The sequence below is a fragment of the Brassica rapa genome, chromosome A02 (assembly GCF_000309985.2).
Source record: "Brassica rapa cultivar Chiifu-401-42 chromosome A02, CAAS_Brap_v3.01, whole genome shotgun sequence".
NCBI classification, from domain to species: Eukaryota; Viridiplantae; Streptophyta; class Magnoliopsida; order Brassicales; family Brassicaceae; genus Brassica; species Brassica rapa.
The window spans coordinates 15,856,131-15,877,317 of NC_024796.2; the positions used below are offsets into that span (position 1 = coordinate 15,856,131).

The following is a 21,187-nucleotide window of genomic DNA, read 5'->3' on the forward strand; positions in this document are numbered from 1 at the left end:
GAAGGGAAATGGTCTACGTCTACCGAGCTTTACTAGATTCTTTTTTCTTGGGCTTCCAGGCACGAATCTCTGTTAATGGTTAGCGGAAGCAGCGGAATTACTCCATTCATCTCCATTATCCGTGACTTAATGGCCATGACCCAAACAAAAACATGCGAAATTCCTAAAATAATCCTGATTTGTGCCTTCAATAAGACCTTATTCTCCCTATATCTGGTTTCGAAATATCACCAACTGACCTGAATATCCAAATAGAAGCTTACATCACCAAAGATACTGAACCCAGAAACGAAGAAACACAGAAGATCAGACCCCTCTTTATCAAGCCAAGTCCCTCAGACCAACCAGTATCAGCAATCCTAGGACCAAATCAGCTTACCATGTTTTTTTTGTAATATCCACTAAAAATTGTACGTAAATCTTACCATATTGGTGTGTAATATGTGTGTGAAAGCAGATATTTTACTTGAGACCAAAGGTTCAAGTGTGTGAGTGATGGTGTGTGTATTAAGGATTAATCACATATATGACTGATATGTGAATCTTCAGAGAATAAGGATAGTCAATATATGATCATAAAAATATATATATGGGCACTTCCCAACCACTTTTCTTGATTCCTTACCGGCCTTGAGAAATGAAGAAGATACGACCATTAACTACCTTCTGTAAACCCTAGGCTAGCTTGTATATATGTTACAATGTACATATATTCATCCTATTTAATATATTCAACACCTTTACAATGTGGACAGAAGAAGATGAGACAAGAAGTGGCTAAGATATGTTCTTCTGGTTTGGCTAAGAATCTCCACTTTGAATCTAACAGTTTCGGCTGGTGATTATGAATCTATCAGTTTCAGCTGGTGATTGCGCGCACTTTACTACTCTCTTTATGTGATCTTTTTCTTTTGTGGAAATGTTCTGTTTTATTTTCTAAATTTATCTATATGGAAATGACATCAGTATCTCTCTGTTTTGAAACACTGTATTATATTTAGAGTTATTCTTGGGGAGTTCACAAACCAATAGAATTTTATTATTTCATATTCGATATCTTTTAGAAAAGTAAAAACAATATTGTCAAGTTATATTATGTTTTTAAAACAAAAAGATAATAAAAATAGTAGTTACAGAAAAAAAAGAATTAAAAAAAAATTAACTTCGTAAGCAAAACACTAAACCATAAATCCTAATCCATAAACCCTAAATCTTAAACTCTAAACCCTTGGGTAAACCCTAAACCCTTGGGTAAACCTTAAACCCTTGGATAAATCATAATCTCTAAATAAAAACACTAAACACTAAAACCCTAAACCATAAAGGCATAAACTCTTGAGTGTTTTAGTGTTTAGTTTTTTGATTTAGAGTTTAGGATTTATCCAAGGGTTTAGGGTTTACCCAAAGGTTTAGGGTTTACCCAAAGGTTTAGAGTTTAGGATTTATGGTTTAGGGATTAGGATTTAGGGTTTAGTGTTTTGCAGACGACGTTAAATTTTTTTTTTTGTAGTTACTACTATATTTTTATTTATTTCTTTTTACCTTTTAATTTTAAAAACATAATTAATTTGATAATATATATATTTTTTTTAAAGATATCGAATATGAAATAACACAATCCTATTGGTTGGTGAATCTAGAGGTTTACCCTAGAGGTGAACCCAATAATAAGTCTTTTTAAAAGATATTGAATATGAAATGACACAATCTCATTGGTATAACTCATGAGCAAGCTCAGCTCAGCTTGATTTATTTATCTGTGCATGGTGCTTGGTCACCATTGCTAAACTATGTTCTATGGCCTTTCTTTTGGCCTTTTTCTTTGAATGGAAGTACTTATTGTTAAAAAAAGAACTATGTTTCCTAGGCTCATTTAATAAATGAGCTTAATGATCAGATTTAAATTAAATCATGAGTTATATGCATTGATGACTTTTACTTTTCTTACGTAAGAAAATATAATTTCTATATTAATCATATCGTCTTCTAAAATTAAAATGTAAAACCAAAAAGTTTTAAGTATATATAAAAATGTAAGATATTATTGATAGAAATCCTCATATCATATATATCTTTAGAATTAAAATGTAAAACAAAATATTCCTATAACTCTCATGCGGCATAAATATCTCTTTTTTTTCTAGACAAACGGCATAAATATCGTTATGATTTAAACATATGAAGACTTTGAAGATCACTCATCTTAAGACTCTTATGTGGAATAGACTTTTGGATCATTGATTTAGCTTTGATGTAATTTATTAGTAGGTGTTGGATTTATTTAGTATTTAATATTGATGTTTTGAATTTTAGGTATTTAAATTTTAAATTATATTCTGAAATTATTTTATTCTATAATTCATAATTTTTATAATTTTATATTTGATCGCTAAGCTAAAATAGCTCATGAAAAATCCAAATTTACTATAAGATAAATTGAGTTGAGCGAGCTAACTCATTTTGACACCCCTAATTATATTGTCTTACTTAACAATTTGGTTCTTAGCTGAGGTGTGAAGTATTGTATTATGTGACTTGAAATTAATGATTTGTTTTCTATCTCTTCTTTGGTTTTTTTTTTTTTTTTTTTTTTTTGTTATCAACATTACAGACTCATATTGACTTTGTGAACTACACTGGGAGATCTTGATCCATGTGAACTACAAATGACGTTGCCTTCCTAGCGCTACGGGCTAAGCTATCCGCCTTCTTGTTCTGCGTTCTTAGTACATAGATAATCTCTGCTCGGAAAAAACTCTTTTTCAGGCTGTTTATATCCTCCAAATAACTTGCAAACGCTGACCATTCTTCTGGTTCTGAAACCATATTCACCAATTGAGAACAATCCGTTGCAAACGTAATCTGAAATTGTCGTAAGTTTTTCATACATTCTATTGCCCATAGTAAAGCTTCCATCTCCGCATGAAGAGGAGAGAGGGAAGCCCGGACATTCCTTGGTAAATGCTTACAATAATTGATGGACCTGTTATTTTATTATCTAATTTAAAGACAAATTAGCAATACTTTTACGATTTACGCCGCTAATACTAAGTCAACAGATTATATACTTTAGCACTAATTGAAAAAAAAAACTAAATAAATAAGTAAAGCTAAAGAAACTAGTGATCTAGCCTGTCAGGAAAAAAGATTTGTGATATTATCTCTCTAATTTAAATATTATGTATATACTTTGCTTTTGCTTGCAAGTCATGTTTTTCAATTACGTGAACCTCTCTTTGTTTACTTCTGATCTTTAATTTGGTTTTCTTGTCCTTCACAAACCAATCATACACCGTGTATCTATTATCTTGTTCGTCTATGATTGGTCGTTCTCCGTCACAGCCAGTAGCTTTATTTCTTTAACGTACGTTTCAATCATCTCTTCTCCTAATCCAGCCCTAGCTCGGCGATCTACGCAAACACCTTATTGTAATATAGTACAACCAACCATATAAATAGCAATTTATATGCTTCCCAAAATCTTCCTTCTTTATTTCTCAAAATTTGATTGAAAAGAATTCTTAAACCATTCTTAAGAAAAGGAAAGATGGGCCTTTCTTACGGCAGCACCGGAGTTATAATCGTTGGAGTTATTCTGAATGATCTTATGAAAGAGGTTTGTTCTTTTCTTGACCTAACTCGTTTGTTAGGTCTTTATTCGTCGGAAGCTTCGGGAAGCATAAACAAGATTCCGATGGATGATATACTTCCAGCTACGAAATTTGAGGATATGTCTCGGGTGAATCCGCCGGAGAGTTGTCGGATATGTCAAGATGAGTTCGAAGGTGGTGAACAAGTCCGGTCTTTGAGGAATTGCGCTCATGTTTTTCACAAGACATGTATTGACCGTTGGATCCATGACGACAAGATGACTTGTCCTTTGTGTAGGACCTTAATCATCCCTGATTTCTATTTCTTTCGCTTGTAAAATCTCAAAAGAGATGCAACAATCGTTTGAAAAACTATTTTTGGATACTTTTTGGTATATATCTTTATCATTAGAACGATCTCTCAGACAGTTTCTCGTAAGAGTAATTCCAAAGTAACACCAAGAGGCTATATATATTGAATGCTTTCGAATGGAACTACAAATATGACATCAAAATATATATCTCCTAAATATTATTTGCAAAATGATTTGTATATGTGTCATTACCACAATCATTCCCAACAAAGAAAAAATGATGGCTTTTTAAAAATATGACATGGCATTGTGACATATATAATTTCTCTTACAAGGATTTCTATTTTTTGGCAAGGTTTTCTAAATATTGTAATGGCTAATAACTATTATATCATCTTTAATGTAAGTTTTCTATATAAATATTTATTTTTAGCAAATGTTTTGAAATATAGTAATATTGATAACTCATATATCAACATTAAATAATATATATATATATATCAAATTAATAAAAATAAATGAAATCTAAGTACAAATTTCTTTTACATCAACTTATATATCATATTTTGTATATATAATCAAAATTTTGTTGATAGTTAAATGATTACATTTTATTCAAATTTATCGGTTCATTAAGTTGATTAACATATTTATTTTTACGAGTTTAACGTAATTTAACTAAAAGCAAAAAGAATTTATATGATAAAATATAATGATATAAATAACATTATTTTTATAAAAATGTAAACTATTCTCTATTATACCATCCAGAACATATGGTATTCCAAAGTAGCACCAAAACCTACATATATTTAATGGTGAATGCTTTCCAATAGAACTACAAATAAGGCATCAAAATATATATATCTCCTGAATATTATTTGCAAAGTGATTTGTATATGTGTCATCACCACAATCATTCTCAACAAAAAATATGACATAGCATTTAAAAAATACTAGCGCTAGATCCGCACGCACGTATGTATATTAATTTTACATTTTTATAAACTGATATTTTTTTTTCATGATTAGTGTTATATATTTTAAATGTGTCACCGTAAAATTAATTGTATTCAAAACACCTGGACTGAATCGGGTATTAAGATTATTTTTGGTACAAATATCCGAGTCCATTTCAGATACATTGGTTATTTAGATATTTTTATGTTTTTACACATCAGAATCAAAATCATTCAGACCCGGAAGGACCCAACTCAAACCCCACTAATTTAAAGGCCCCAAAAAAATTGATCCAAAAAAAAAACTTGTACCTCAATGAATACCCGAATGTTTATACCTAACTGATTCTGTAAATAAATAAAAAAAATATTTCTATATGTTTGACTATTTTTTATTTAGTAAAATAGTTATATGGAGTGAAACATTAAATGACAATAAATGTAGTACATTTTAATTATTTTGATTTAACATATTATTTTGTTCATATAAACTATGCCTTTTAATTTTGTGTTTGACTACAAAATTTTCACCGATTGAAACTAAGATAAAGAAAAAGTTTTAGTAAAACAGATTAAACCGAAATATTAACCATATGAAAAACCCCGGTTATTTTACATTTTTTATTTCTATAATCTGCACAAAGTTAATGTTGATTAACTAATAAATAAAAATCTGCATTATTACTTTTATGGTAATATAAAATGTAGTTTTAAGATAAATATAATTAATGATGTTATGTACTGTTAAGTTAATATAATTAATTAAATTAATAAAATGACACTATACTTTTTTTGTATATTTCTATATCCATGTTTTCAAACAATTTTTGTTTATACTGATACCTATATTTCCAAACAAATCCCAAATGTACTTCAGTTTTAATAATATAGATGACATAGCATTGTGACATGTATATTTTCTTTTATAAGGATTTCTATTTCTTGGCAGTTTTTTCTCTAAATATGGTAATGAATAAAAACTCTTATACCATCGTTAAAGTAAATTTTCTATATAAATTTTGTTTTTAGCAAAATTTTTGAAATATATTAGTAACTGATAAATCATATATCAAAATTAAGATATATATATATATAATTAATAAAATAAATGGAATATAACTACAAATATTTTTTACATCAACTTATATATCATATTTTGTATATATATAATCAAAATTAATTGCAAGTGTTCATTAACAAATACCAAAATATAGCAATACTAATCAAATCAAATTTTTGTTAATAGTTAAACATTTAAAGTTTATTTAAATTCATCGGTTCATTAAATAATCTAGTTATGTATCAAAAACAATTGGGGGAATTCTGCTTTTACGCCATTTTTTTACCATTATTCATGTTTACTCTCATTAGATTGACATTTTCATAAATACCTAAAGTATGAGGTTTCATTAAAGAAAGAAAAGACTTTTCTACCTTGATTTATAGATAAAATACAAATATTTATTAAAATAAATAATAAAAATGAAAAACATTAATAGTTTCAGATATAAGTTTTTTAATTTGAATTTTTTATAATTTTTTATAATTATTTTTTCTTCAAAATGTTTTTTCAAAAATTATACTGAAATTTGAAAATGATTTTTAAATTATTTTAAAATTTTATTTTAAATATTTATTTATTTATTTTTAAAAGTTTTAAACGCTACCCTCCAAAACCGCACCCCTAAATTTGAACCTTAAATCTAGATTAATTAATCCTTCACTATAAGAAAATATCAAATTACCAAACTGCATGTTCCATATTATGCAGTCGCAAAATATTAAGATTGAATTGCTATTATGTAGCGATTGTTTTACGACTAAATGAATCAGTTGCAAAACAGTCGCTAAAATTACCGACTGTATTGCGACTATCCACTGTGGTCGGCACTAGTGGTTTCGAATCAGTCGCTAGTTAGCGACTGATTTGCGACTACTTACTCTATAACCAAAAAATTTTTGACCCTTAGATTAAAATGAAACTAATGGCTGAGATGAAAATTTTTGTTATAGAGTAAATATTCACAAAATTGCGACTGATTTACGACTGATAATTTCTGCGACATTATGATTTGTGACTGCGTGCATCAGTTGCAAATCAGCCGTAAATCAGCCGCAAAACGTAAGTTTACAACTGATTAGCTACTGATTTTGTAGTCGGAAAATACATGTTCCCTTGTACTGCTAGAGATATAAGTGTATATCTATCTCTTTAAAACTAAAGATAAATGTGAACATGAAAAATGATTTTAAGAATGTGGTAGCTTAAACAATTCATCAAAAAAATTTATATACACAAAATCTTTACAATGGTATTATATCAAACAATTGAGTTATGTCCTCACAAAAGTTATATGGCGTTATGTGTCTATTTTTCCATTACAGTCGCACTAGTAATAGATTTAAATGGGACATCAAATAAATTTCTTTAAATAATAAATATTATTGAACAAAATTAAAATAAAATTTAAAATTTAAAAAATTTCTTAGTTCTTATAAAATTAGTCAGTCAACATATACATAGAAATGTGAAGAGTACACTTTTTATAAAAGTACAAAATCATGAATTATATAGATGAAACAACATGATTTTTTTGTCATCAACATAAATAAACTCACTAAAACTCTATATATAATACTAGTAACTTTGCATTCATATGAACGACAAAAGACGTTTATTTCTTAGCACTGCGTGCAAGACTGTCCACTTTTGAATTCATCATTCTTAGTATATGAATGAGCTCAGAGGAGTGGAAGCTTCTTCTCAGGATCTTGATATATTCTAAATAACTTGCAAACAATGTCTATTCTCTTGGTTCCAAAACCATTTTCACTAATTGAGAACAATCTGTTGTAAATGTGACCCTAAACTGTCGTAAATTCCTCATACATTTCATTGTCCAGATAAGCGTCTCTACTTCCGAACGTAAGGATAAGAGACTAGTGCCTCTACTTCCGAAACAACATGATATGACCTCAGTTTTAACCAAAATTGCGTACGTTTGTATTTTAATAGTTGACATCTGAATGAAAAAAATATTATTTGCCTCGAAATAATTTTATATCCATGTCACAAAATAAAATGTTATGGCTAAGAACATAAATATAATATATTTAGGAAATATAATTAAAGGTAAAAATTAGGATAAATAATTATTGACTACATGAAATACTGACCACCATATTGTTAGCCATACAAACCGGATTATTTTATTTAATTATACAAAGTATATGTTATGCATGACAACATCCTTCAATTTAATGATATTATGTAGTCTACATCATGAACTTAATTTTATTAATCCAAAAACTGATATAAATTCAGAGACATTAACTAAGTTTAGCTCTCCGGTTGATCAATTAAAATCTGACTCATCCGACCAAAATTTAACAAAAATTTGACTCATCACGATAAAAAAAAAATTTATTTAAATTACAATATGGTGGGTCAGATTTTAATTGATGAATAAGAGAACTAAACGGAGTTAACATCTCAAACCTCCAAGTCACTTTTTGGATTGATGATATTGAATTTTTGATGTTTATTACATAACATCACTAAATTAAAAAATGTTACCACTTTGTGTAAGTAGATATATACATTAATTTAATCTACATGACTAGCCAGAGAGATATACCCTTACTGATAGTGGGGCACATGCTCCCTACTCTTTTTTATTTTCTTGTTACGCACATATGCTAACTTGTTTAATTGTTCTTAGATCAATGAATAAACTAAATAAGTGCTCCCATTTCACAATTCTTTTGTTTTGTTTTTGGTATTGTGTCCCCGACTGAAAGCATTTCTAGATCTTCCACTGTGGCTAACCATATAGTGGTTAATATTTCAGGTAGATAGCAATCATTTTTTCTATAAATTTAAAATAATTCAACCAGCTATAAAATAAACATATCTAATATAATTAGTTGCATTTAATAAAAGTAATATTTACATCTAAATATGAAAATTATATTTTGAAACAACAACTATCGTAAACAAAAAATATTATAAAACTAATTCAACGATTTGAGAAATTTATATCGATCTACCTACGGAGTATTATTCTAGTAGAGTAACTTTTTCATTCGTTAGTTAGCAAAAAAAAAAAAAACTTTTTCATTCGTTGACTTAGACTTTTTTGTAATATATTATTTCTTCAGCTATTTTCCACTCCGGGTTTGTAACCTTGTCATAAGAAAATAAGTCAACTGCAATAGTAAATGCTTTCGAAAAATCATGTTGGGAGGCAATTAGCACCGAAAATTAAATGCATCACTGATTTCTTCATTTGAGTTATTGGCATCTGTATATAATGTACTCCATAAAATAATTATTGGCATAGTTATCTCACTGAGAAAGAAAAATAGAGAGAGTCAACGCTGAGTGATAAATGCATTTTGCATATTGAAGTTGGCAGGCCATCTACTCGTTGTCTGACATCTCTCAAGTTGTTCCGTTCTGTTATACTTACACACACACACACACACACACACACACTTGTTCATTTGTTCGCAGTTTACAAAGTCAATGTGCTGCAATATATGGAGAAAAAGAATCAAATGTAGTTATTGCATTTAGCAACAAAAAAAAAGTAGTTATTGCAGTGTAGAGTACCAGAGTTTAGAAGTCTGAGAACAAAAAACAATCTTAAGAAATGAATGAAGAATCTTTAAGCAAAAAAAAAAAAAAAGAATGATGAATCCATGTCTCCAGATCCATGTAAGAATGAATAATAGCTGAGGATACCATTTTTAGCTTCTAGAATATATTTCTTAGTTCAATATATTTCTTAATAAGACTATGAACAATGGTTTTGTGTTTCAACACCCTATTTTTTGCTATTCAATATTCCACGTCATTTTCTCCTTTTTCACCTAATAATCTAATAAAAAATATTCATTAAATACAGTTTTTTTTTCAGTATCCAAATTACATGAAACAAGTTTACAAATATAAAGTTTTTGTATCTATAAAATAAATAGTCACAAATAATAAAGAGGGAAAAATATGCAAAAAGACTCAACAAGAACTAAGGAATACAATATGTGGTGGGTGTCCCACCATAATCTTTTTTCAACATGTTGAATACTTTCAACACAAATGAATCCACCTCATCTTAACATCCATATTCAACACTTCCATTGTGATCATTCAACTGTTGAATCATGGATTCAACACCTCCATTGCACATAGTCTAACTGGAATCAAAGAATTAGTAGATCGGTACCGCCCAAAAAGGGAATGGACTAAGGTTGTTGGCAAAAAAAAACCATTTCCCAGCTTGAATCTCGTTCAATCCATAAACTTGTGAAATTCCATCTCCAACTGAGACCACTCTAACAAACCTAGGATGCTTATGTTGTGTATAGTAGTCAAAGGGGACTGAGCAAGAGACGCATGCTCATCAAACAGTGCTTTCTAGTTTTCTTCATGATTTAGCATGAACCGTGGGTTGGTCTGGTATGAGAAGTTATGGAAAAGAGTATATTACAATATTTTTTTAATTTGTGCATTTCTACAAGACAATTACGTATTTAAAAAATATCGTCTTAATTCATCCTTTCATCTCGGTCTTAGACTGCTACGGTTAACTCTTTCCCGAGCACCTGGACTGTCACTTCCCGCTTCGGCCGCTTCAAAAACCTCGAAGGATTTCTATTTTAAGGCTGTTGATGTCTAACGACCACACCCCCACTCACGTCCCTTTTTGGAGCTGGGTGGTCATGAGGCAGTGATGTTTGGGTGTTTCATTGGGTCTTCATTTGAAAAAATCAGGTTGGAGCTTTTGATTCTATAACGCCCGCTCTCTCGGCCCGTGGGCCCCATCTCGTTTGACGGTCGGTCCGTTAATTTTCCAAAGGCTCGAAATCATTGTTTACTGACCCTGCAATCACCACCTGACCTTTTCCCATGCTTTGGCCTCACTCGCACGCTATCGCGAATCACTTCCCGATAGGTCACCCATCCTTCCACTACTCCAGCTCAAGCACGCATAACTTTGGAGTTCTTTCAGGATGTGTTCCGGAAAAGGTAAGTCAACTTTGGTGATATAGGTAGCCAAATCAATTCTCTTAAGCCTTTTCACATATCACAACTCGGGATGTTACAATTCACATTCTCTCAAAGAACGCAACGTCCTCGTTGCGCCCCACGACATGTCTCAAGACGCCTCTCGAGTCAGAACCGCGATGGCTAACCAGCTCTGATACCACTTATAACGCCCCGACCCGCCCACGGCTAATGGACCACCCACGCCCGCTCTCTCGGCCCGTGGGCCCCATCCCGTCTGACGGTCGGTCCGTTAATTTTTCAAAGGCTCGAAATCATTGTTTACTGACCCTGCAATCACAACCTGACCTTTTCCCATGCTTTGGCCTCACTCGCACGCTATCGCGAATCACTTCCCGATAGGTCACCCATCCTTCCACTACTCCAGCTCAAGCACGCTTAACTCTGGAGTTCTTTCAGGATGTGTTCCGGAAAAGGTAAGTCAACTTTAGTGATATAGGTAGCCAAATCAATTCTTTTAAACCTTTTCACATATCACAACTCGGGATGTTACAGATTCTTTATCATGTCTTCTATAAAGTCGCTTATCAGACCTTGTCTTAGGTAAGGTGTCTCGCTCAATAGTTAGATTGGTGGTAATTTGTTTAGTGCAAAGTATCTGTTCTTTGAAGTTGTGATATTCCTTGTTTTTTAACCTACATGTTTTCTATATTTCTTTGCAAGAGATTGTGGAGCATTAGCTCAATCACCTTCGGTCTTGAGTAGTTGATTATTAACCATGTTCTTCTTCAGCTACTGGGGTGGAGATCCATTTTTTGTGGCTTTCAACAATTGAAGCTTGTTTCTGAGTGACGGTTGCTCTTGTTCCTTGTCGTAACTTGTCTTGGAGCTCTTCTCGTATATTAATAAATCGACCATCGATGTTTTCTTATTGACTTCTGAATTTGTCTTTGCTTCACACTTATATTGTGGTGTTATATTCTTCAAAAGTTCTTAGTGCTCTTTTTGTACCGTGTTTTATATTAAGTTATGTAATCGTCGTGTTTCTTTGATTTAGCTCTGGGTGGTAACACTTACCACGCCGTTTATGGCTCGGGCGAGGAGACTTGAGTGGAACAAAATCCAACAAATGAAAAAAAGTAAAAAAGAAAATCTAGTGAACTGATAAATGTAGTCGGGTAGGCCAAGTCTCAACCAATACACAAGAAAATGTATATATTTCTTGTGGGGTTAATCAATTTACTCTAACAATTTCCTCACCATTGAATCAAAGAAAAAGAAGCAAATTAGATAAAAGAGTCACGAGCTGCTTACCAAATCCCCGAAAATAAAAGAAAGCTGATAAACCAAGCGAGAAAATTGAAAATCACGTCTTCTTTTTTCTATTACAAGTTTATAGCCTTAACGAAATAAATTAATTAAGGGGTACCAAATCATTAGCTTTCAACAAAACGTGATCGTTGGTTTACGATCACTTATAAAGTCAGACCTAAAATGTGCTATTGGTACATGACGTAAACCATATACATTAGTTATATCATGCAAACCCTAATGTCATTACCTAACTATACTTTTGTTGATCTCTTCTTAGTTCTTAGAGCAACTCCATCAGTTAGGACCTCTAAGAGGTTCTAATGATTTAATTAAAATTAAATAAAGTGATTTGGCAAGATTAGAACCTTTGTTAGTGGAAATATTTTTTTCCTCTTCCAATGGGAGAACCCCTATGGGGTTCTAAATTTTTTTTTATAATGTAGTCCCCTGAAAAACTAACTTTCAGACATGAAAACATAATTTTTAGACATGAAAAACTAACTCTCAGACATGAAAAACTAATTTTAGAAGGAGAATGTAATCCCCTGAAATATGTTTATAATCTTAGATCTTGAGAACTTTCCGCAACTACTCGAATCTGTTGACAAAGGAGAGATCATTAAGCATCTTCTCGATCGCTTCATCACTATGAGCTCTTCCTTTTGTCTACACAAAACATAAGCTTACATCATCGCAATGGACTAAGACCAATTCAAATGTAAAGAAGAAAATAAAAACCCTAATTTTCCAATACAATATCTGGGGATACAGAGACGGGAATAACAGAGAGGTTACCATCTCCAATCTTGAGTTCGGCAGCGTTCTCTTCTTCTTCTCCGGACATGGCTGAAGCTGAGGAGAAAATGATACTTGAGCCTATGCGTCGGCTTCAATAGAACGGCAGCCTCCATCTCTCGAGCTTCTTCCTTCTGAAAAATCAACTGTTAATTGATTTCGTGAAAAACATCAACAAAGAGATTCCCGAAGAGAGAGACGGGGGAAAATTTATTACCCAATGACACGTAAGGGTTCTAACCAATTCTAAAAAAGCCATATTAAGCAGCGGTTCTATGTTTTTATCTTATTTTTGATTTATTTTTTTTGTCTTTTTTTCTTAGAACCCCTTTCTACAACCTCCGATGGAGGTGGTCTTAGTTCTTACCCTTATTAAATGTGAAAAAAAAACATTCTTCTTATTCTTTCCATCTTTTTCTGTGCCTTCGGTTCTCAACTAAACTCATTTAATCTAGCACACAATCTATAATATTATACTATAGTTATAAATTATTACACATATAATATATGGTAATATAAATGAGATAAATAACTGAGTCATTTAATGGTTTTATCACTAAATGGTACTACTATCTTCTTCCCCTTGCCCTCTCCCATATACTCTCATAATTTTATTAAATCCTTTGACTTCAGAATCTGAACATTCTTTAATTTATCTCCAAACGAATTGTTTCCACTGATAGAAACTTAGCCAAATTTTCAAATCCCATTCAATTAGTATACACTCTCTCAACAGCCTCCATTAATGAGGGTTGCTGCTTCTGATGGCTAGCAGTAACAGTTTTTATTTTCCTCCACTTGTTTTTTCTTCTTAATGCCGTCTTCTCTCTATATATATTTTCCCAAGAAAGCCATATCCTTTTGTATTAAACTTTGATTTAATCTCAAACTCTAGTTTCGGAGACACCATTCAAATTCCTTAACTTTCCTGGAAAAAGAAACAACCATTTCATTTCCATATTAATCAATCACAACCTCCAATTACTATTTCAAGAGAGAGGAAAATCAAGTTGACCCTTTGGCCTCAGATATGGATGTATCCAATACGATGCTGATTGTAGCGATCGCTGCAGCTTACTGGCTATGGTTCAAGCGGATCTCACGGTGGCTAAAGGGTCCACGTGTCTGGCCGATACTGGGCAGTCTTCCGGGTCTGATCGAGCAGCGTGACCGTATGCATGACTGGATCACTGAGAACCTCCGTGCGTGTGGCGGTACGTATCAGACATGTATCTGTGCAGTGCCTTTCTTGGCCAAGAAGCAAGGACTCGTGACGGTCACTTGCGACCCCAAGAACATTGAACACATGCTCAAGACCCGCTTCGATAACTATCCTAAAGGTCCCGCGTGGCAAGCCGTTTTCCATGACTTCCTCGGCCAAGGCATCTTCAACGCTGACGGCGACACCTGGCTCTTCCAGCGCAAAACCGCCGCTCTTGAATTTACCACCAGGTAGATTCTTGATGGCACCGGTTCACTATTTGCTTAATTCATGCATGTTTTTTTTTTTAAAATGTCGAAGTAATTAATTTATGCACACTATTTTTTTTAATTCAATTATCCGGTTTTATTGGTGTTTTGGTTTGGTATATTAATATGAACTGCTGGCAAAATAATTTGCAGGACGCTGAGGCAAGCCATGGGTAGGTGGGTAAACCGGGGAATCAAGCTCAGGTTCTGTCCGATTCTTGAAACGGCTCAGATCAAATGCGAGCCGGTCGACCTCCAAGACTTGGTTCTACGCCTCACATTCGACAACATTTGCGGTTTAGCGTTTGGAAAGGACACTCGAACCTGTGCGCCAGGACTTCCCGAGAATGGATTCGCTTCGGCTTTTGACCGAGCCACCGAAGCTTCTCTGCAGCGGTTTATTCTGCCGGAATTCCTGTGGAAGCTCAAGAAATGGCTGGGGCTCGGCTTAGAAGTCAGCTTGAACCGGAGCTTGGGAGAGATTGATGGGTATTTAGATGCAGTCATTAATACACGTAAGCAAGAACTGCTGAGTCAGCAAGAGAGTGGGGTCCAGGGACACGACGATCTCCTCTCCCGTTTTATGAAGAAGAAAGATCAGAAAGGTCAGTCTTACAGCGAGGGTTTCCTGCGGCACGTGGCGCTTAATTTCATACTCGCTGGTCGTGACACGTCATCAGTAGCACTGAGCTGGTTTTTCTGGCTCGTCACGACGCATCCAACGGTGGAGGATAAGATCGTGCGCGAGATATGCTCCGTTCTGATCGAGACGCGTGGAACCGACGTCTCGTCGTGGACGGAGGAGCCCTTAGGATTCGATGAGGTGGATCGATTGGTTTACCTCAAGGCGGCGCTCTCGGAGACGCTCAGGCTTTACCCATCGGTGCCGGAGGACTCGAAGCACGTCGTGAACGACGATATTCTGCCGGACGGAACCTTCGTACCGGCGGGATCGTCGGTGACGTATTCGATATACGCGGCGGGGAGGATGAAGACGACGTGGGGAGAGGATTGCCTGGAATTCAAGCCGGAGAGGTGGATCTCGCCGGACGATGGGAAGTTCGTGAACCACGACCAGTATAGATTCGTGGCGTTTAACGCCGGACCAAGGATATGTCTGGGGAAGGATCTAGCGTATCTCCAGATGAAAACGATAGCTGGGGCGGTTTTACTCAGGCACAGACTGACGGTGGCGGCGGGACACAAGGTGGAGCAGAAGATGTCGTTGACTTTGTTCATGAAGAACGGACTTATGGTAAACGTGCACAAGAGAGATTTGGAAGGCATCATGAAGAGTCTCATAACCAAGGAGAGTAACGACGTCATTGTCCTCAAAAAATGCAACGGCGTAATTGGCGAAGGCATTTCCGTTAATGCAGCTGTGGCTGTCGCGGTGTAGGCAGATAGTATCACAAGCTTATCGGGTTTATCATTGATATTCTTTATACTATTTACTAAATACATACATTTTCGTCGGGGTTTTGTGATTGTGAGGTGGTAAAACTCAAAGAAATTGGTTTGGTTGTGTGATATGAAACTTGTCACTTGTTATAATCAAAACAAAGGTAATGGTGTGGTTACTTTTGTTTTCTTTTCTCTTTTGTAAAAGCTTTTTACATTATAACTGTTGTTCTTCCCACCAAGAATAGCAAATCATTTAGCATTAATTATGATCTCATGACTATCACAGAAGAACCGAACTGAACAGAAAAACGAAGTTTGGTTCGGATTTGGATTTATTAATTATACTAGTGGATCCTATATATGTAGAATTTAAAACCGAAACCAAACCGGTACTTGAATATCTTTAATATAATTTATATATTTATAAATATTAACTATATTTAGTTTTTAAATAATCAAATAATTTAAAAACAATATTTACAAATCAAATCTAAATTTTTTTCTGAAAACCCAAAAACATATCTGATATTTTATTTGAAACCCGATATTTTTAATTTTTTAATCCAAATAAAACAAAAACCGGAGTCGAACTGGAACCTAATGGGATTCGCTATTATTTCAAATATAAGTCGGTTTCCAACTTTGCTACCCAACCGAATCAAAAACCAAGATAACCGAACTTTCTAAATAACCCTAAAGGATCCTAAACCTAGGAATCGAACCGGTACTGAGCTAAAAACCGAATGCTCATGGCTAATCACAACAAATTTAAAGAAGAGAAAAATATATAAAGCTTTATTCACACGTAACCAGTCCACTGCAGTAATTTCCTCTCCGGTTGCGAACAAGTTCCAGACTTGAGCTCCAATTAAATAAACTGCTACTTTGAGCACATCGCCTCAAGAACCTATAGTATGGATTGACGTTAAAATAACGGAGAAGTTTTAATATTATCTTTATTCCAACACATAATTAAGATCTAAAAATAAATACTTGAATTTTGATGAACCCGATATCTGCTCCACTTTAAACAATATGTACATAATCTAAGTATATCCAGATTATGAATACTATAGATACCTCGTTGGAGGATGTAGCCAGTAGCCGCAGTGCCAAAGACACTAGCGAGGACTCCTGCTGTGTTTAAAAGTCCTAAGAGTACACCCTGGAAGGATCCACGTCGAACATAGTTATTGCAAACAAATCATTTTCAACCTTAGATGTTTGGTAACAAAAGTAATGGAATGGAGGAACTACTTTTTATCTCACAGCGTAGCGTGGGGGGCAATGCCTTGATTATTAGAGTAGAGACCCGACTAGGAGAATGCTTCAGAGCCCTGCTGGGGACAGCATGAGTCTTTATGTCAGAGCTGGACACCACTTTTGACTGGTTCTAAGTGAGACAACTGTCAGACATTTGCATTTAAGATATGTCCAATTATATAGTTGCAGGTTTGCAAGTCTTAAAATGGCATCAGTTTTGAAACACTTCCAAGCTGTAAAATGCATGACTCTATGGCCACTCTGAATCCTTTTAATCATATGATGCCGTACCCGACGGCACGTCATGCAGAGAACCGCCACTGCTGGAGTTTTGACACGGTTCAGCTGAGACAAGAAGAATAAAGTAGGACCCAGAGAGCCCATTGATTGCATGATCTGCCACATTGAAGAGTTTATCAGCAGAAAGAACTAACAAGTATACTTTTGAGTAGCCTTGAGACACATGATTGACCCCGAGAACATATAGGTTTCCTAAAGGCTTATTTGTTTGTTAATTGAAAGCATCATACAGTAAGTTTAGCCTTAATCGGTACTTGAGATATTATGAAAATACATTTAATGGTCAGAAAATACAATTGTGCATTTCTTGCTTCTTTCTTTCTGAACGGCAGTAATAGAAAGACCTCTGCTCATAGGAGTATCACCAATCCAACCTCCAATATGAACGAATATAGCCATGGTAAACCATGGTAACACGCGTGGGAGCCCCGATGGTAATATGTGGGCATCCATGTTCAGTGTTGGGCCCTCACCTAAAGCTGGGGAAGCAACTGCTTTAGGCGCCAAACTAGGATAAATATTAATGGGTGCCACAATGTATAATATATATTCATGTATCCCAGTAGTTGTAGAATGCTTTATTGCATGTTAGATCCTGGGTTTGAATCTGGATGGGGGCAAAAATATTTTTTGCTTTAGGTAGTAGTTTACACTGGGCTGGCCTGTCCATGTCAATTGTATGAATGTTCCTAATATGGCAGTAGTGGGATATTATGAGAGCCCGTACAGGGGGGTTTAGTCTAGAGAGTGTCAACTTGCATGGGATAATTGTAACAAGTTCATGTGGTCTGCTACATCCAAGTATGAACTTCTTTTCTTCTTCATTTAGCTGAGGGTCATCATTGGGAGAGCTATATGCCTGAGAGGAAACAAAAGAAGTGTTTAAACAAGCATTATGTTCGAGCTTTTCTAGATATTAGAATCTTGGCTCATGTCATAACTGGACTGAAAGTTGCTTATAAATCTAGATATTGTATTGGCCTGAAGCTGCTTAAGATGTTCCCAAATGTAAAATACACTAATAGGTGTGAGCACCAAGCCTGGCTTAAAAAAATAATGGGCCCTATGCATATTTTTTTTCTTTCTAACAATGGTGAGCTAATTTAAAAATTGGACCCATAATTTTTTAAAATTTCAAAATAGAGAGCCTTAAAATAGTAAAGAAAATTAAACCAAAGATGTGGAGCCCTGTGTATTTGCACTACTAACACACCATCAGAGGCGGCACTAGTGAGCATGGTCACAGTCATGAATTTCATCCCAATACTCTCCTTCAAGTATCTGCATAGAAATACTAGCGAACATATCATGAGGCCGAGTATCGCATGGGTCGATTGGGTCAGGAAGTCATTGTCGAGTAAAAGTCTTATGATCATTATCATGTTAGGATTAGGTTTTTGGGACTAACCTTGTAGACGGAATCATTCGCCTCACTAAAAAATTGTATAGTTGCCTATGCCGCATTTAATGTGGCAGGTTCTAAAGATGGTCCAGGTTGACGCAAGACAAGCGACCGAGGTTGTGAGTGATGTCCTAGTCATTTAGGTTTAGTATTGTATATGATCAACATTATTATATTTAAACTACAATGTATCAAATCCATTATGATTAATAAAATGCGGCCATATGGGTTTCTTTCCTTCCGCATATTGATTGAGTAGTTAAAGAATCTTTGGTTGAGAACCTCACTTGAATATTACATTTAAACAGGATAAGGATCTAAAATATAACCGACCAGAACTGGATTGCCTAACGGCTCGAATTGTTTGATTCCGCTTCGAACTGCCTTGGTCGGGTCTTACAATCTGGCCTTTTTGGCGTCATCTCTTTTATCGGATCTATTTTCGGTAAGGACGTTTGATGCTCGACCTTTGGGTTTCAAGTCGTAACATTATGTGTGAAGCTTCGGCGAGGTTGTGTCGTTCATTGGTGTCTAACTGATGGGTTTCTTTGGATTTCTTGGTAAAGACTATAGAGCTTTAACTCAATCACGTTTGGTCTTTGCATAGTTTGATTTTCAACCGTTTCTACGTCGGCTGCTCGGGTGGAGATTCATTTTCTCGTGGCTTCAATTAGTTGAAGCTTGTTCTTGAGTGGTGGATGCTCTTGGTTCCTTGATGGACCCTGTCTTGGAATTCTCTTTCACCTATAATAATTTCGACCTTCAATATCTTCCTGCTTATTCTGGCTTCCCTTGCCGTCTTGCTTTGCTTTTTTTATTGTTAGTTAGTCTGGTCCAGAAAGTCTCTGTAATCTAGTTTTTTCCTTGTCTTATGTTATGTTAGTTGCTTAGTAGAATTCATATATGTTTGGCTCCGGGGTAGTGTTTATCTTGCCGGCTGTTGGCTTTGAAAAGGTGGTGTACCTTTGCCGACTTAGCTATGTACCAATCGTTTGTATGTTAACTGTTTTAATATAATCTTTGGATGTATGTCAAAAAAAAATATAATCTTTGGATGACCATTTTTTTTTACAAACAACCAAAAATACAACCAGCTATACAGTCACCCTATGCATGTCAAAACAGCAGCAGCCATGGCGCACCCTTCCTACAGCCAAAACACTCAGCAATCTATGTGGAAACATAATCGATGGGGACAATAAGAAAAATCACAAATTTTTGTCAAGGATAAGGAAATTTCGGGTTGGCTCTTTCAGGCATTCTCAAAAAAAAAAAAGTTTCACAAAATATTTGTTCAACCAAAAGAAACAACCCACTATATAACACAAGCACATCATAAAATGTAAAAACACATAATTTTAAAAATCAATTCCATCAACGCATGAGACTACTCCAATCCAAGCTTTATATCAATAGCATGGCCAAATTGCCAACCATGGCTAACAAATTTTCTTGAAAATATTGCAACACTAAACACAACCAGCGGCCAACGCAACAAAACTTTAGACACTATAGTCCACAAATACGTAAAGGAAAATACACTTCTATCAAATTTAACTACAAACAACAATTATAACACAAACGAAAACCTAACTACGAAATATACTGTTAGATGGACTGTTTAATCCACAAATACGTAAAGGAAAATACACTTCTACCGAATTAATTAAAAACACCAAATATAACACAAACAAAAAATCAACTACGAAATACACAGCTAGATGGACTGTTTACGCCCCCTCCCTCCCATTAACACACATGTGACCACGACAACCAACAATCGAATATAACAACGAACATCATCATTTAGAAAACAAATAAATAAAACACACAAATTAAATCCCTAGATAACGATAAAAACATTGTTATCCAAAATCCTAACCGGAATTTATCATATACTACCCTTAACTTTGTTATCCAAACCGAACGATAAACCAAAATAACTGAACCAAATCCAAACAAAATTTCATTAATAACCAAAGATTCTTATATCTCTACAACAGAGAACCGGAAAATGAAATAACAAACCAAAATTGAATCGAAAACCAATCACCAAAGCCTAATAACAATGCAGAAATATACACAAACCAACAATTGAATAAACAACACTCGTGCGAATCACATACAAAACCACTAGTATTTTAGATGATGACATGCATTCTTTGCAAATTTTTCATACAAAATATATTTTTTTTGCTAAAAATTTCAAATATAGTAATAATATTTTTAATTCCTAATTATCTTTCTCCTCATCCCATAATTAAATTGAGAATTTGTACTATCTACACATAAAATCTACTCTATTTACATTCCATACCTTATTTCCCCCTAATTTTGTTTTTCCCATCATTATTATTTTTCCGTCT

General features: G+C 34.2%; 2 protein-coding genes and 1 long non-coding RNA gene across 3 annotated transcripts; 2 read left to right on the forward strand and 1 right to left on the reverse strand.

Moving 5' to 3' along the window:
- The first annotated feature begins 1,479 nt into the window (after window positions 1-1,479).
- On the forward strand, window positions 1,480-7,701 carry LOC103853311 (probable E3 ubiquitin-protein ligase RHA1A). The gene has a single exon (XM_033285727.1). The coding sequence runs from the start codon at window positions 3,548-3,550 to the stop codon at window positions 3,926-3,928; it is 381 nt and encodes a 126-aa protein (XP_033141618.1). The 5' UTR covers window positions 1,480-3,547; the 3' UTR covers window positions 3,929-7,701.
- A 4,119-nt stretch (window positions 7,702-11,820) lies between these two features.
- Window positions 11,821-13,203, reverse strand: LOC117131934. Its single transcript, XR_004455403.1, has 2 exons — window positions 12,983-13,203; window positions 11,821-12,853 (listed from the first exon to the last, which is right to left on the reverse strand). It is a non-coding gene; the product is annotated as an uncharacterized LOC117131934 (long non-coding RNA).
- Window positions 12,849-20,523, forward strand: LOC103853312 (cytochrome P450 86A2). Its single transcript, XM_009130236.3, has 2 exons — window positions 12,849-14,434; window positions 14,606-20,523. Exons 1-2 carry the CDS (start codon window positions 14,013-14,015, stop codon window positions 15,849-15,851), a joined length of 1,668 nt encoding a protein of 555 aa, XP_009128484.1. The 5' UTR covers window positions 12,849-14,012; the 3' UTR covers window positions 15,852-20,523.
- The last annotated feature ends 664 nt before the right edge of the window (window positions 20,524-21,187 follow it).

Excerpts from the sequence above, each read along its gene's own strand:
- LOC103853311 (XM_033285727.1), top strand. The coding sequence starts at position 3,548 with ATGGGCCTTTCTTACGGCAGCACCGGAGTTATAATCGTTGGAGTTATT.
- LOC103853312 (XM_009130236.3), top strand. The coding sequence starts at position 14,013 with ATGGATGTATCCAATACGATGCTGATTGTAGCGATCGCTGCAGCTTAC. Across the intron at positions 14,435-14,605 it reads GCTCTTGAATTTACCACCAG|GACGCTGAGGCAAGCCATGG; the intron begins GTAGATTCTTGA and ends AATAATTTGCAG.